The sequence below is a fragment of the Emys orbicularis genome, chromosome 11, assembly GCF_028017835.1.
Source record: "Emys orbicularis isolate rEmyOrb1 chromosome 11, rEmyOrb1.hap1, whole genome shotgun sequence".
NCBI lineage: Eukaryota > Metazoa > Chordata > Testudines > Emydidae > Emys > Emys orbicularis.
Window position 1 is genome coordinate 39,303,666 of NC_088693.1, and position 13,806 is coordinate 39,317,471.

Genomic DNA, 13,806 nt, shown 5'->3' on the forward strand with positions numbered 1-13,806 from the left:
ATGCTAAGGTCATATCTTTTATGCTCAGAAGTTACTGAATTATTAGTGAGCAAAAAAACGTTTAAGTTAAAAAATGCATTTTTTCCCACTCTTCCATATTTCAAAAATGGCTGAAGGGATTTTTCTCAAATTTAAAATTAATTAGTTCTGGACTGAAACCAAAAACTTAGAAAGTTTCAGCCCAAACAGAAAGTTACGAGCAAGTGAAAATGGGGTGGAGGGTTTAATAACGGCACTCCATAGGTAACTATCTATAGTGCTTTCTACCACACACACTGAAAAAATAGTGTTCCACCTTACCTTTTCAATCAGAAGTTTCTTGCTCATTGAAATGCATTTGTTTAACCTTTCTTTATATTTTTCAAGTAGCTTTTGTTGTTCATCTATTTGTCTTCTAAGATCACAGTTAGCCTAAGAACAATATGAAAAAAAAATGTCTATTATATTTCACATCAATGTTATTTTATGGAAAATACTACAAATCAAAAACATATAACTATTATCAATACAAATTTATAGCTTCAGTGACATGCACTAAAGCAGGAATGCCTACATATATAGTAATATATAAACAAAACAACCCTATTCTCAGTATATCAGCCTCATCAGATCTGTATAGAGATGGCCTTACTTTTTTTCCCTCCCCCAAAGAAACTTTAGGTCCATGATCATTAAAGCTGCATACTAGAATGCTACCTACCATTACATAGATTTGAATTGTATCTTAATATTTAAGTGTCAGGGGCATTTTATCAGATAAAATATGTAAATAAATACATCTTATCTAGTACATTAGTACTAGTACTTTTCCACCCTTCCAATATTAAATAGGAAGCTCAATTCTAGCTCCAGTTCCTCTTCACACAAAGGATTTCAGGAATCAAATGGAAATACAGTAATCTCTTTCATAACCCACAGTAAAATAAAATTTCACACTGACAAATTCAAAATATCTGAGGAGTGGAAGGGAGTGAAAAGTTTAAAGCATGCTGTTTGTATTCATATTATGACCTAGGAAGACTGGAGTTATGTTGTTCTAGCTATAACATAATGGAATGTTTGCAATGTTATCTTTATTACTTCTATACAGTTTAGCAGGTAAAGACAGAAACATACAAGATTTTATGAACATATATTAGATAAGATATATACAATTTGTGAAGTTATTACAATCCCTTTTACTCATCTCCTTTAAAGGCTTCTATTTGTTCTATCTGCACACTGTTGTCTGCTTTTTGTCACATCCTGTTTGTCTAGTTGTTGATATAGTTACCTCTCCATCCCTACTACTTCTGGAGTATAACCACCCCAACTCCCTTACTCTAGTACAGGAACTTTCCAAAGTACTTCATTTTTTTCTCATTATAGGCAGTTATTTTGTACCCATGGTACTTCTGTCATGGTAATCTTGAAAACGTAGGTAATAAGAAGTTGTCCTACTGAGGAATGCTTTACTTTACAATTAAAACAAGAAATCTGTGAAAATATATCAAGATTTGTAAAAAGCCAAAGAAATTAAACTAACACACTGCCATATACAATATCATCCTTGTCTGGAGGCTGAAGAAGTCTATAACCATATTTAATAGTTAGATGTGCCAAAGACCTATTTCTTTTAAATGCTGAAGCAGAAAAAAAATGAGATTCATGCACTTAGTTATTGCATAGTATATGCTGCTTTTCAGAAAAAGCACGTATGCAGATTTTAGAGAATATTTTAATCTTCGCAAATCTGGTATTTTTGTCATATATTTATATTGAAAGTTTAAAATATTTTCAGCTTTATAACTTCGTATTATAGTACAGATATTTTCTATATACCATCACTAACTGATATTTTAAATAGACATCTTTTACTCAGTCTTTTACACTTACCCTGAGCAAATCATCTATACGACCTTCTTTCTTTTCCAAGTCTTGATTTTTATTACTTTCCAGTGCCGCTAATTTCAGCATCGTGAGATCAGTCTAAACAAAAACATTTTCAAATATTTAATTCCATTCTTTGGCAGATGTAACACATGATTTTACTCATTTTTGTATCAATATTGTTAATCATTTTAAATTATTATAATTGTCTTTGTCCATTAACAGGCTGGGTTGAGTAAAGAGTTTGGATGAGCCACTTTAACTGATAAAGTTCTTCATTAATTGAAAGCCAATCTATTAAAGAGCAATTAATTTTCTTTTCCAGTAAGGGATGAACACAACATGGCTTGAATGAAAAAGTCTACTAATAATACTGTGTTAAATTGTCTCTGGTCTGAAGTGGTATCCCTCTAAGTAAGGAAATTTTAAACTAACCAACTGCGAAAGACAGAGGGTCAGAGGACTGGGATGGACATGCCAAACGAAACAGCAGTTCAGCAATAAGCATGCTACAGAGCGTAAAAAGGATTGACATTTTAATTGACAAAGAACTTCGACTTTTAGTTCTGAAATGCCATGTTGTATCTGACCATATCTCATTGTCACAGTGGTTGCTATCTTAAATACTGATAGAGCTAGAAACCAACACTTTAAGATCAAATGACAGCCTGAATCTTGAGCAAAAGGTACAAAGCATTCATCTAACTCTAATGGTTCATGAAGTGCTATGCTGGAAGTAATGTGAGCGCAAAATGGTAATCAGAATGACTAGCAGCTCATAATTTATCAAGGACAGAAATATTTTTGCAGACCACTACAAATGCATGCAGAACCTGTAAATTTTCTAAATACTGGTCTTGAACCAGTTATCAGGCATGGAAATAAATGGTCACTGATCAATGTTTTCATGTATTCTAAAAATGACATGGGAAGTGTCTACACAAAAGTGTTTACCTGAGTGATTTTAAATGATAACTGTTTTGGCTGTGTAACAGGGTGGTCCCCAAAAGCTAATGCAGTAGGAGAAGGACTATTCTGTTGAACCTAAAATACATAAACAAAAGATATCAGCTTCAACTTGAAATACTCAGATTGCAAAGTGAAAGTATTATGAATGTCAAGTATCAAAGGGCTAGCCGTGTTAGTCTGGATCTGTAAAAGCAGCAAAGAGTCCTGTGGCACCTTATAGACCAACAGACGTATTGGAGCATAAGTTTCGTGGGTGAATACGTCTGACGAAGTGGGTATTCACCCACGAAAGCTCATGCTCCAATACGTCTGTTAGTCTATAAGGTGCCACAGGACTCTTTGCTGCTATTATGAATGTGTATCTCAAAATCCTGTGAAAATAACTACTTGACCGTTGGTTGTAATTAGCAAGGTAAAATACAAAACATGGAAAGACCATACTCTAACTATATGACAGATCTATCTTTAGAGTATTGTATCTAGCTGTTCACCATGCAATTAATCACATATTTGTTTTGGAGAGGATGCAACATACTCTAAAAGAACTATGATTGGATCCATTTCAAGGAAAAAGGCTGAGAGATTTGGTCTTATTCTCTATGGAATAGGAGCTATTAGAAAGTTTCTAAAGACTGTTACTTACCTTAAGAGGAATAGAATAAAGTTTGTAGAAACAGTCACAATACATATCAATTCACACTAATGCTCAATTAAAAAATAAAATTTTGGCATCAAGCACAGTAGTTAGATAGTATGAACAAAGCTGATCTAATAATTACTCTTGTATACCAAGTCTAACAACTTTTGTCTGGTAACAAGTAGTATCATAAGCTTGCCTCCTTTTCCAATGTCCCTTAGCTAGATTTTTGTGAGGCTTTGTCTGCACTACACACCTTTTAGCGACACGGCTGTGCCGCTACAGCCGTGCCACTAAAAGGCGCACAGCATAGCTGCTGTTTGTCGGCAGGAGAGAGCTCTCCTGCTGACAAAAAACTTCCACCCCCAATGCGCGGCAGTAGCTTTGTCGGCAGGAGAGCGCTCCTGTTAACAAAGTGCTGTTCACACCGACGCTTTTCGTCGGCCAAACTTTTGTCATTCGGGGATGTGTGTGTCTGTGTGTTTTTCACAAAACTGAATGACAAAAGTTTTGTCCTTCAATTTCCACTGTAGATAAAGCCTTAGACTAAGTCTGACAACTCAAAAATAACTAAACTGGGTTTCCTTTAGTTTTGGAGGGCTTCTCTGTCATTGGGGGCCCAGAACAGGGGAAACCTGTTGTATATTATGGAACCAGACATCACTAAGACATCAATCAGAAACCTTTAAGAGAAATCATTTTTGGAGGGGAGGAGAGGGAAAATATAAATTAGAGGGGGGGGGGGCTCTCAAGCAATTAAAAAATTAATCGCAATTAATCGCACGATTAAAAAATTAATCACGATTAATTGCACTGTTAAACAATAATAGAATACCATTTATTTAAATATTCATGGATGTTTTCTACATTTTCAAATATATTGATTTCAATTACAACACAGAATACAAAGTGTACAGTGCTCACTTTCTATTTATTTTTTAATACAAATATTTTCACTGTAAAAAACAAAGGAAATAGAATATTTCAATTCACCTAATACAAATACTGTAGTGAAATCTCTTTATCATGAAAGTTGAATTTACAAATGTAAAATTATGTACAAAAAAAAACTGCATTGAAAAATAAAACAAATGTAAAACTGTAGAGCCTACAAGTCCACTCAGTCCTACTTCAGCCAACTGCTCAGACAAACAAGTTTGGTTACATTTGCAGGAGATAATGGTGCTCACTTCTTGTTTACAATTGTGACGTTCCATATGCTATATGAAAATATGCCTGGAATGTGAATATAATGTAACTGGAAAATGCTTTATGCAAAAGGTCTCTTGTAAGGTATCATTACAAAGCTTATAATATACTGAGTGTATATTATCCTATTTGTATGTATGTATCATTCTTGTATCTAAAACTATATGAAGTTAACTCTGAGGTCCTATTGTAATTATGCAAAGTGTGGGCCATTAATGGTAGCTTAGGATCTTGATGGCTCCCATTAACTAGAACAATTGGTTGTAAATGGCTCTGTTTACTCACAAACCCTCCTGGATACCTGCAGGCCAACCCTGAAAGAATGGATAATGAGGTCTTACAGTGACATGTGATCATGTCACCTGGTACTGGAATCCATCTGAAACCTGGTGCTTTTCCATTTAGAAGGAAGGGTGGGAACCCAGAGAGAGACAAAGGATTCCTGTCTTGTGCCAAAGCTATAAAAGGGGGTGAAACAGAACAAAGGGGGCTGCCAGTCATGAGAAATCCCCTAGCTACCACCTGAGCTGGAACAAAGACTGTACCTGGGGAAAAGATTGGGCCCAGAGTAAGGAGGAGTCTAGTCTGTGAAAGAAGCTTCTTGGAACATCTCTGAGGGTGAGATTTACCTGTATTCAGTTTCTTAATGTAAACCTCTACCCCGACAAAATGCAGTCCGATATAACGCGAATTCGGATATAACGCAGTAAAGCAGCGCTCCGGGGGACGGGGCTGCTTTACCTCGTTATATCCGAATTCATGTTACCGCAAGTGGTTCCTCTGCGCCCGCCTGTTACTTGCTGTGGCCCTCCCTGGGGCCCCCCCGCCCCAGCTCACCTCCGCTCCGCCTCCTCCCACGAGCGTGCCACAGCTCCGCTTCTCCTCCCTCCCAGGCTTGCTGCGTCAATCAGCTGTTTGGCACGGCAAGCCTGGGAGGAAGGAGAAGCGGAGCTGCGGCGTGCTTGTGGGAGGAGGCGGAGGCGAGGTGAGCTGGGACAGGGGGGCCGCAGCTAGTAAGGGGGGGGGGGCGCAGAGGAACCGCTCCCCGCCTCAGCTCACCTCCGCTCTGCCTCCTCCTCCTCCCAAGAGCACGCCCCTCAGCTCCGCTTCTCCTCCCTCCCAGACTTGCCGCGCCAAACAGCTGATTGGCGCGGCAAGCCTGGGAGGGAGGGGGGAGCAGAGCTGCGGCGTGCTCGTGGGAGGAGGTGGAACGGCGGTGAGCTGGGGTAGGGGGGCCCCAGGGAGGGCTGCAGCAAGTAACGAGGGGCACAGAGGAACCGCTCCCCGCTCATCTCCGCCTCCTCCCCTCAGCACACCTCCGCCGCTCCGCTTCTCCCCCTCCCCCTTCCAGGCTTGCCAGGCCAAACAGCTGATTGGAGCGGCAAGCCTGGAAGGGAGGGAGGGAGAAGTGATGCGGCGGCGGCGCGCTCAGGGAGGAGGCAGAGGCAGAGTGGAGGTGACCTGGGGCGGGGAGCGGTTCCCTCTCCCTACCCTGATATAACGCGGCCTCACCTATAACATGGTGAGATTTTTTGGCTCCCGAGGACCGCGTTATATCAGGGTAGAGGTGTATTAGGCTTAGACTTGCATGTTTTGTTTTATTTTGCTCGGTAACTTACTTTGTTCCATCTGTTATTACTTGAAACCACTTAAATCCTACTTTTTATACTTAATAAGATCACTTTTGTTTATTATTATACCCAGAGTAAGTGATTAATACCTGGGGGAGAAAACATCTCTCTATCAGTGTTATAGAGGGCAGACAACATGAGTTTACCCTGTATAAGCTTTATACAGAGTAAAACGGATTTATTTGGGGTTTGGATCCCATTGGGAGCTGGAGATAGGTAACCTGCTGAGTGGTTTTCAGTTAAAGCCTGCAGATTTGGGGGTGTGGTTCAGACATGGGTCTGTGTTGCAGCAGACTGGAGTGTCTGGCTCTACAAGGCAGGGTTCTGGAGTCCAAAGCCATCAGGGAAAACGGGCTCAGAGGTAATTTCAGCACATCAGTGACCGAACCCATTACAACGTCACCTGAAAGTGAGAAGAGGCATTCGCATGGCACTGTTGTAACTGGCGTTGCAAGATATTTACATGCCAGATGCGTTAAAGATTCATATGTCCCTTCATGCTTCAACCACCATTCCAGAGGATATGCATCTATGTTGATGACGGGTTCTGCTCGATAACAATCCAAAAGCAGAGCGGACCGATGCATGTTCATTTTCATCATGAGTCAGATGCCACCAGCAGAAGGTTGATTTTTTTTTTTGTGGTTCAGGTTCTATAGTTTCCGCTTTGGAGTGTTGGCTCTTTTAAGACTTCTAAAAGCATGCTCCACACCTCATCCCTCTCAGATTTTGGACTGCCCTTCAGATTCTTAAACCTTGGGTCAAGTGCTGTAGCTATTTTTAGAAATCTCACATTGGTACCTTCTTTGCATTTTGTCAAATCTGCAGTGACAGTGTTTGCAAATCAAACAACATATGCTGGGTCATCATCTGAGACTGCTATAACATGAAATATATGGCAGATTGTAGGTGTGACGCAGTCTATATAATTTTATTAAAATATGCTAATGAGTGAATATAACGTAACTGGAATATGCTTCATGCAAAAGGTCTCTTGTAAGGCATCATTACAAAGCTTATAATCTACTGAGTGTGATCATCCTAGTTGTATAAATGTACCACTCTTGTATCTGAAACTAGAAATATGAAATATAACTCTGAGGTCCTATTGTAATTATGCAAAGTGTGGGCCATTAATGGTGGTTTGGAATCTTGATGACTCCCATTAACCAGGACAATTGTCTGCAGATGGGTGTGTTTTAGCTGTAAGTCTTCCTGTATACGTGTGTGCTGGCAAGTGGGCAATGAAGTCTTGCAGTGACATGTGATCATGTCACCTGAACTGGAATACATCTCTAACCTGGTGTCTTTCCATTGAGAAGGAGGGGGTGGAAACCCAGAAAGGGACAAAGGATTCCCGCCTTGTGCAAAAGATATATAAAGGGGTGGAACAGAACAAAGGGAGGAGAGGAGCCATCATGAAGAATCTCCTAGCTACCACCTGAGCTGGAACAAGAGCTGTACCAGGGGAAAGAATTGTGCCCAGGCCTGGAAGGTGTCCAGTCTGAGGAAAAAACTTACTGAAGCATCTCTGAGGGTGAGATTATCTGTATTAGGTTTGACTAGACATAGATTTGCGTATTTTATTTTATTTTGCTTGGTGACTTACTTTGTTCTGTCTGTTAATACTTGGAACCACTTAAATCCTACTTTCTGTATTTAATAAAATCACTTTTTACTTATTAATTAACTCAGAGTATGTATTAATACCTGGGGGAGCAAACAACTGTGCATATCTCTCTATCAGTGTTATAGAGGGCGAACAATTTATGAGTTTACCCTGTAAAAGTTTTATACAGGGTAAAACGGATTTATTTGGGTTTAGACCCCATTGGGAGTTGGGCATCTGAGTGTTAAAGACAGGAACACTTCTGTTAGCTGCTTTCAGGTAAACCTGCAGCTTTGGGGCAAGTAATTCAGACCCTGGGTCTGTGTTGGAGCAGATGGGAGTGTCTGGCTCAGCAGGACAGGGTGCTGGGTCACCGAGCTGGCAGGGAAGGCAGGGGTAGTAGTAGTCTTGACACATCAGGTGGCAGCTCCCAAGAGGGTTTCTGTGATCCAACCCGTCACAGTGGGTAAAACAGAGCAGGGAACATACAATTCTCCCCCAAGGAATTCAGTCACAACTTTAATTAACGCACTATTTTTTTTTATCATCAGCATGGAAGCAAGTCTTCTGGAATGGTGGCTGAAGCATGAAGGCGCATACAAATGTTTAGCATATCTGGCACGTAAATACCTTGCAACACCGGCTACAAAAGTGCCATGTGAACACCTGTTTTCACTTTCAGGTGACGCCCGTAAATGTAAACAAACTTGTTTGTCTTAGCCATTGGCTGAACAAGAAGTAGGACTGAGTGGATTTGTAGGCTCTAAAGTTTTACATTGTTTTGTTTTTGAGTGCAGTTATGTAACAAAACAAAACAAAAATCTACATTTGTAAGTTATACTTTCACAATAAAGAGATTGCACTACAGTACTTGTATGAGGTGAATTGAAAAATACTATTTCTTTTGGGTTTATCATTTTTACAGTGCAAATATTTGTAATAAAAAATAATATAAAGTGAGCACTGTACACTTTATACTCTGTGTTGTAATAGAAATCAATATATTTGAAAAATGTAGAAAGACATCCAAAAATATTTAATAATTTTCAAGTGGTATTCTATTGTTTAACAGTGCGATTAATCAACAGCCCCCTATATAGCAAAACTCAAACATTTTCTGAGCAACAGAGTGTAAGGAAGTTTGGAGATCAAATTCTGAAGCTGCCAACAAGCAGAATAAAGTGGATTTGTCCAGATGGGGGAAACAAGACAGAAATGGTCCTTCCACCTGGAGTTAAACAAAGGCAAGTCCAACGTTGACACTGCAAGCCTGTATATGAGGGGAAACTATTTATTTTCAAATTAAATCCCAACTTTCAAATTTCAAAACATTACTAGTAAGGAGAGTTATAAGGGATACAGTAGTCATGTATTTAAATTTAACTAGAATCTGTTGGTTTATCATTATCTTTGCTTATAACAGAACAACCTGGATTGCTCACTATATCCTTCCTAGTAAAAAGGACTAAGAAATTTTTTTGTTAATGTGTGTAGGGTAGATGTGAACAGATGCTATTATGTCCAGTTTTTGAAATTACTTAGTGAAAAAGTTATGAATTTATTTTAAATAAATGACTTGGAATTCAACAACCACCCATACCAGGTGACCATTTACCTGAAGTTATACAGTATAATCATTAACTTGGAGCTTCCCTTCAGATTTTACAACAAAGTTTCAATCAGACAGTAATCCTAGTTTATAAACCTAAAATTTACTGAAAGCATTTTTAAAAATTTGAACTTTATAATACTACTTGTTTGGTTTGAAGAAATAAGAACATAAGAACATAAGAAAGGCCGTACTGGGTCAGACCAAAGGTCCATCTAGCCCAGTATCTGTCTACCGACAGTGGCCAATGCCAGGTGCCCCAGAGGGAGTGAACCTAACAGGCAATGATCAAGTGATCTCTCTCCTGCCATCCATCTCCATCCTCTGACGAACAGAGGCTAGGGACACCATTCTTACCCATCCTGGCTAATAGCCATTTATGGACTTAGCTACCATGAATTTATCCAGTCCCCTTTTAAACATTGTTATAGTCCTAGCCTTCACAACCTCCTCAGGTAAGGAGTTCCACAAGTTGACTGTGCGCTGCGTGAAGAAGAACTTCCTTTTATTTGTTTTAAACCTGCTGCCTATTAATTTCTTTTGGTGACCCCTAGTTCTTGTATTATGGGAATAAGTAAATAACTTTTCCTTATCCACTTTCTCAACATCACTCATGATTTTATATACCTCTATCATGTCCCCCCTTAGTCTTCTCTTTTCCAAACTGAAGAGTCCTAGCCTCTTTAATCTTTCCTCATATGGGACCTTCTCTAAACCCTTAATCATTTTAGTTGCTCTTTTCTGAACCTTTTCTAGTGCTAGAATATCTTTTTTGAGGTGAGGAGACCACATCTGTACACAGTATTCGAGATGTGGGCGAACCATGGATTTATATAAGGGCAATAATATATTCTCAGTCTTATTCTCTATCCCCTTTTTAATGATTCCTAACATCCTGTTTGCTTTTTTGACTGCCTCTGCACACTGCGTGGACATCTTTAGAGAACTATCCACGATGACGCCAAGATCTTTTTCCTGACTCGTTGTAGCTAAATTAGCCCCCATCATGTAGTATGTATAGTTGGGGTTATTTTTTCCAATGTGCATTACTTTACATTTATCCACATTAAATTTCATTTGCCATTTTGTTGCCCAATCACTTAGTTTTGTGAGATCTTTTTGAAGTTCTTCACAATCTGCTTTGGTCTTAACTATCTTGAGTAGTTTAGTATCATAAACTACACCTTAGTTAATAGTTCCGCAACTTCACATTTGAGTTCTTTCAGAACTCTTGGGTGAATGCCATCTGGTCCCGGTGACTTGTTAATGTTGAGTTTATCAATTAATTCCAAAACCTCCTCTAGTGATACTTCAATCTGTGACAGTTCCTCAGATTTGTCACCTACAAAAGCCAGCTCAGGTTTGGGAATCTCCCTAACATCCTCAGCCGTGAAGACTGAAGCAAAGAATCCATTTAGTTTCTCCGCAATGACTTTATCATCTTTAAGCGCTCCTTTTGTATTTTCATCGTCAAGGGGCCCCACTGGTTGTTTAGCAGGCTTCCTGCTTCTGATGTACTTAAAAAACATTTTGTTATTACCTTTGGAGTTTTTGGCTAGCCGTTCTTCAAACTCCTCTTTGGCTTTTCTTATTACACTCTTGCACTTAAGTTGGCAGTGTTTGTGCTCCTTTCTATTTGCCTCACTAGGATTTGACTTCCACTTTTTAAAGGAAGTCTTTTTATCTCTCACTGCTTCTTTTACATGGTTGTTAAGCCACGGTGGCTCTTTTTTAGTTCTTTTACTGTTTTTCTTAATTTGGGGTATACATTGAAGTTGAGCCTCTATTATGGTGTCTTTAAAAAAAGGGCCCACGCAACTTGCAGGGATTTCACTTTAGTCACTTTAGTCCCTGAAGTTAAAGAAAAAATTAAAGACATTAGAAGTGATAAAAATAGACCACTATACTTACTACAGAGGAAATAGATTTCTTCCTGAAAATAAGTTTAGAAAGTTGCACTATTTACAGTTATCATTTATAATCAGCGATTCCCAATTAAGGTTACTTTCAGTGACTGAAAACTTTTGTACTGTAGGCTGAAATTGAACAGATTAATAGTTCAAACTTACAGAAGAAGGGGCGGAATGTGAATGTGAATTTTGAGGAGAACGGATTGCAGGAGATATGCCTCTTACAGGACTGGAGCCGTTTCCACCTTGGTACTGAAGAGGAAACATTGCCAAAGAATTAGTTAACATTCTTATCGAAAATGGATGTAAGGCAAAATAATAATAATATCACTTATTGTATTACTGCACAACCTATATGTCTAAAGGAAGGAGAGTGCAAAAAAAACCAAAACCAAAAAAAACCCCACTATTCAAGATGTAGCTTTCATTTAAATAGAAATTTTACAAACACCTCCAAAGACATTTTAAAAACTAATTATTTTAAACCGTCCATTCCCTCGTCCTTTTTCAGCTCCAGCAAGACCAAGAGAACATTTAAAAGACATTGCTAGCTCATAGTGTAGACATGACTTGTATGTGTGACTTTTGTATAGAAAGCCATGCATTTTGTTTCTAAATCAAGGCAGGTGACAATCCAAACAAATCTGTTGCCTGAGTAGTGCAATACTCTTTACATTTATGCTTGTGAATGTAACTAAATTTAGTATCTTATACAGTTACTTGCAACATTAAAGAAATCAAAAAAGTAATTTTCAAAATAAATAAAAAACTTACTTCAAAATAGTCACTAATTTTGTGACCACGTCCCCCAATACTTTTCCCTGAAGTTAAAGAAAAAATTAAAGACATTAGAAGTGATAAAAATAGACCACTATACTTACTACAGAGGTGAAAAGTACACAATATGTCAAATAAAGTCTTGGAATCTGCTAAGCAGTTTTCTGCGGCTTGGTGAGCCAATGGGTGATCTTTCTATCTAGATATTCATATGACATCCCATCAGCACAGCATCTGAGAACTCCATGCACTTTAACTAATTTATTCTCACATCATCCACATATGGCAATGAAGTATAATTATGCGCCCTTTTTTTTTTTTACGCGAACGGGAAACGGAGGCACAGAGAGACTGACCTGTTCAACTCACACAAGTCGTCTGTAGCAGAGAAGCCAGGAATTAAATCATCTCTCTTAATTCCCACTCCAGTGCCTTAGCCACAAGACTATCCCCATCTAACATGATGAGATGTTCATCATTAATGTCAGCAGACAAGAGATTAGGTGCCAAGCTCCTCCACATTTTAGGCACTCTGTCTCCAGGCTCACCAGTCAACGACTTGCCAAAAATGTCAAATCTGGTTAGCCTACAACTCACTTTCTATACTAGTCCCTTTGCTCAGTTCCTCAACCTGAGTGGGCAAAAACAGTGAGGACAAAATCTAACTCAGGGGTAGGCAACCTATGGCACTCGTGCCGAAGGCGGCATGGGAGCTAATTTTCAGCGGCACTCACACTGCCCAGGTCCTGGCCTCCAGTCTGGGGGGCTCTGCATTTTAATTTAATTTTAAATGAAGCTTCTTAAACATTTTAAAAACCTTATTTACTTTACATACAACAATAGTTTAGTTATATATTATAGACTTAGAGAAAGACGTTCTAAAAACAAACTATTACTGGCACGCGAAACCTTAAATTAGAGTGAATAAATGAAGACTCGGCACACCACTTCTGAAAGGTTGCTGACCCCTGATCTAACTAGAAGTACAGTACCAATTTATGGAGGCAACAATAAATTACTGACCAGCTAACTCAGTAGGCTGTGACAGCTGGGGCAATATAAAGGTGCAAAGGTGCTGAACAGAGTAGAAAGAATGAGTATCACCTTGTGGAGATGATAGCATCTCTTTTCCCCTTGCAAGTCAGTCATAATTCCAGCAGGGGAAGTTAATCCGAGGCTTTAAACCATTGCAGGGACTCTCGGATCATGAAGAGGGAATGAGACTTTCTGAACTCCTGTGTTTGAGACAGGGTACACCTTCACTGTCCCACAGATATCCAAACAGTGTCAGGGGATTTCCTCTGGGCTTTGGTGATCGGACAGAAGTTGGGGGAGGGGGGAAAAATCTCCTGGTTCAGATGAAAAGAAGAAACTGCTTTGGTAAGGAAGCTATAACAAGTGCACAGCATTAATTTTTCCTTAAGAAAAACAAGACAGTTTTGATAGCAAACAAATGCCATAAAAAGCGATAGAGTCCTGTGGCACCTTATAGACCAACAGACGTATTGGAGCATAAGCTTTCGTGGGTGAATACGTCTGACGAGGTGGGTATTCACCCACGAAAGCTTATGCTCCAATACGTCTGT

The 13,806-nt window shown here is 39.1% G+C and overlaps 1 protein-coding gene across 2 annotated transcripts in view; it reads right to left on the reverse strand.

Annotated features, from left to right (window-relative positions):
* Window positions 1-13,806, reverse strand: part of TLK1 (tousled like kinase 1) — a 147,414-nt gene that overhangs the window by 52,568 nt on the left and 81,040 nt on the right. Inside the window, exons 5-10 of one of the 2 annotated variants that reach the window (XM_065413228.1) lie at window positions 12,218-12,264; window positions 11,603-11,695; window positions 11,129-11,131; window positions 2,824-2,913; window positions 1,876-1,968; window positions 301-411 (exon numbers count right to left, since the gene is read on the reverse strand). In XM_065413228.1, coding sequence (XP_065269300.1) covers window positions 301-411; window positions 1,876-1,968; window positions 2,824-2,913; window positions 11,129-11,131; window positions 11,603-11,695; window positions 12,218-12,264 — 437 coding nt within the window. The remainder of the gene's footprint in view (window positions 1-300; window positions 412-1,875; window positions 1,969-2,823; window positions 2,914-11,128; window positions 11,132-11,602; window positions 11,696-12,217; window positions 12,265-13,806) is intronic. The other variant, XM_065413227.1, reaches the window with a different exon arrangement.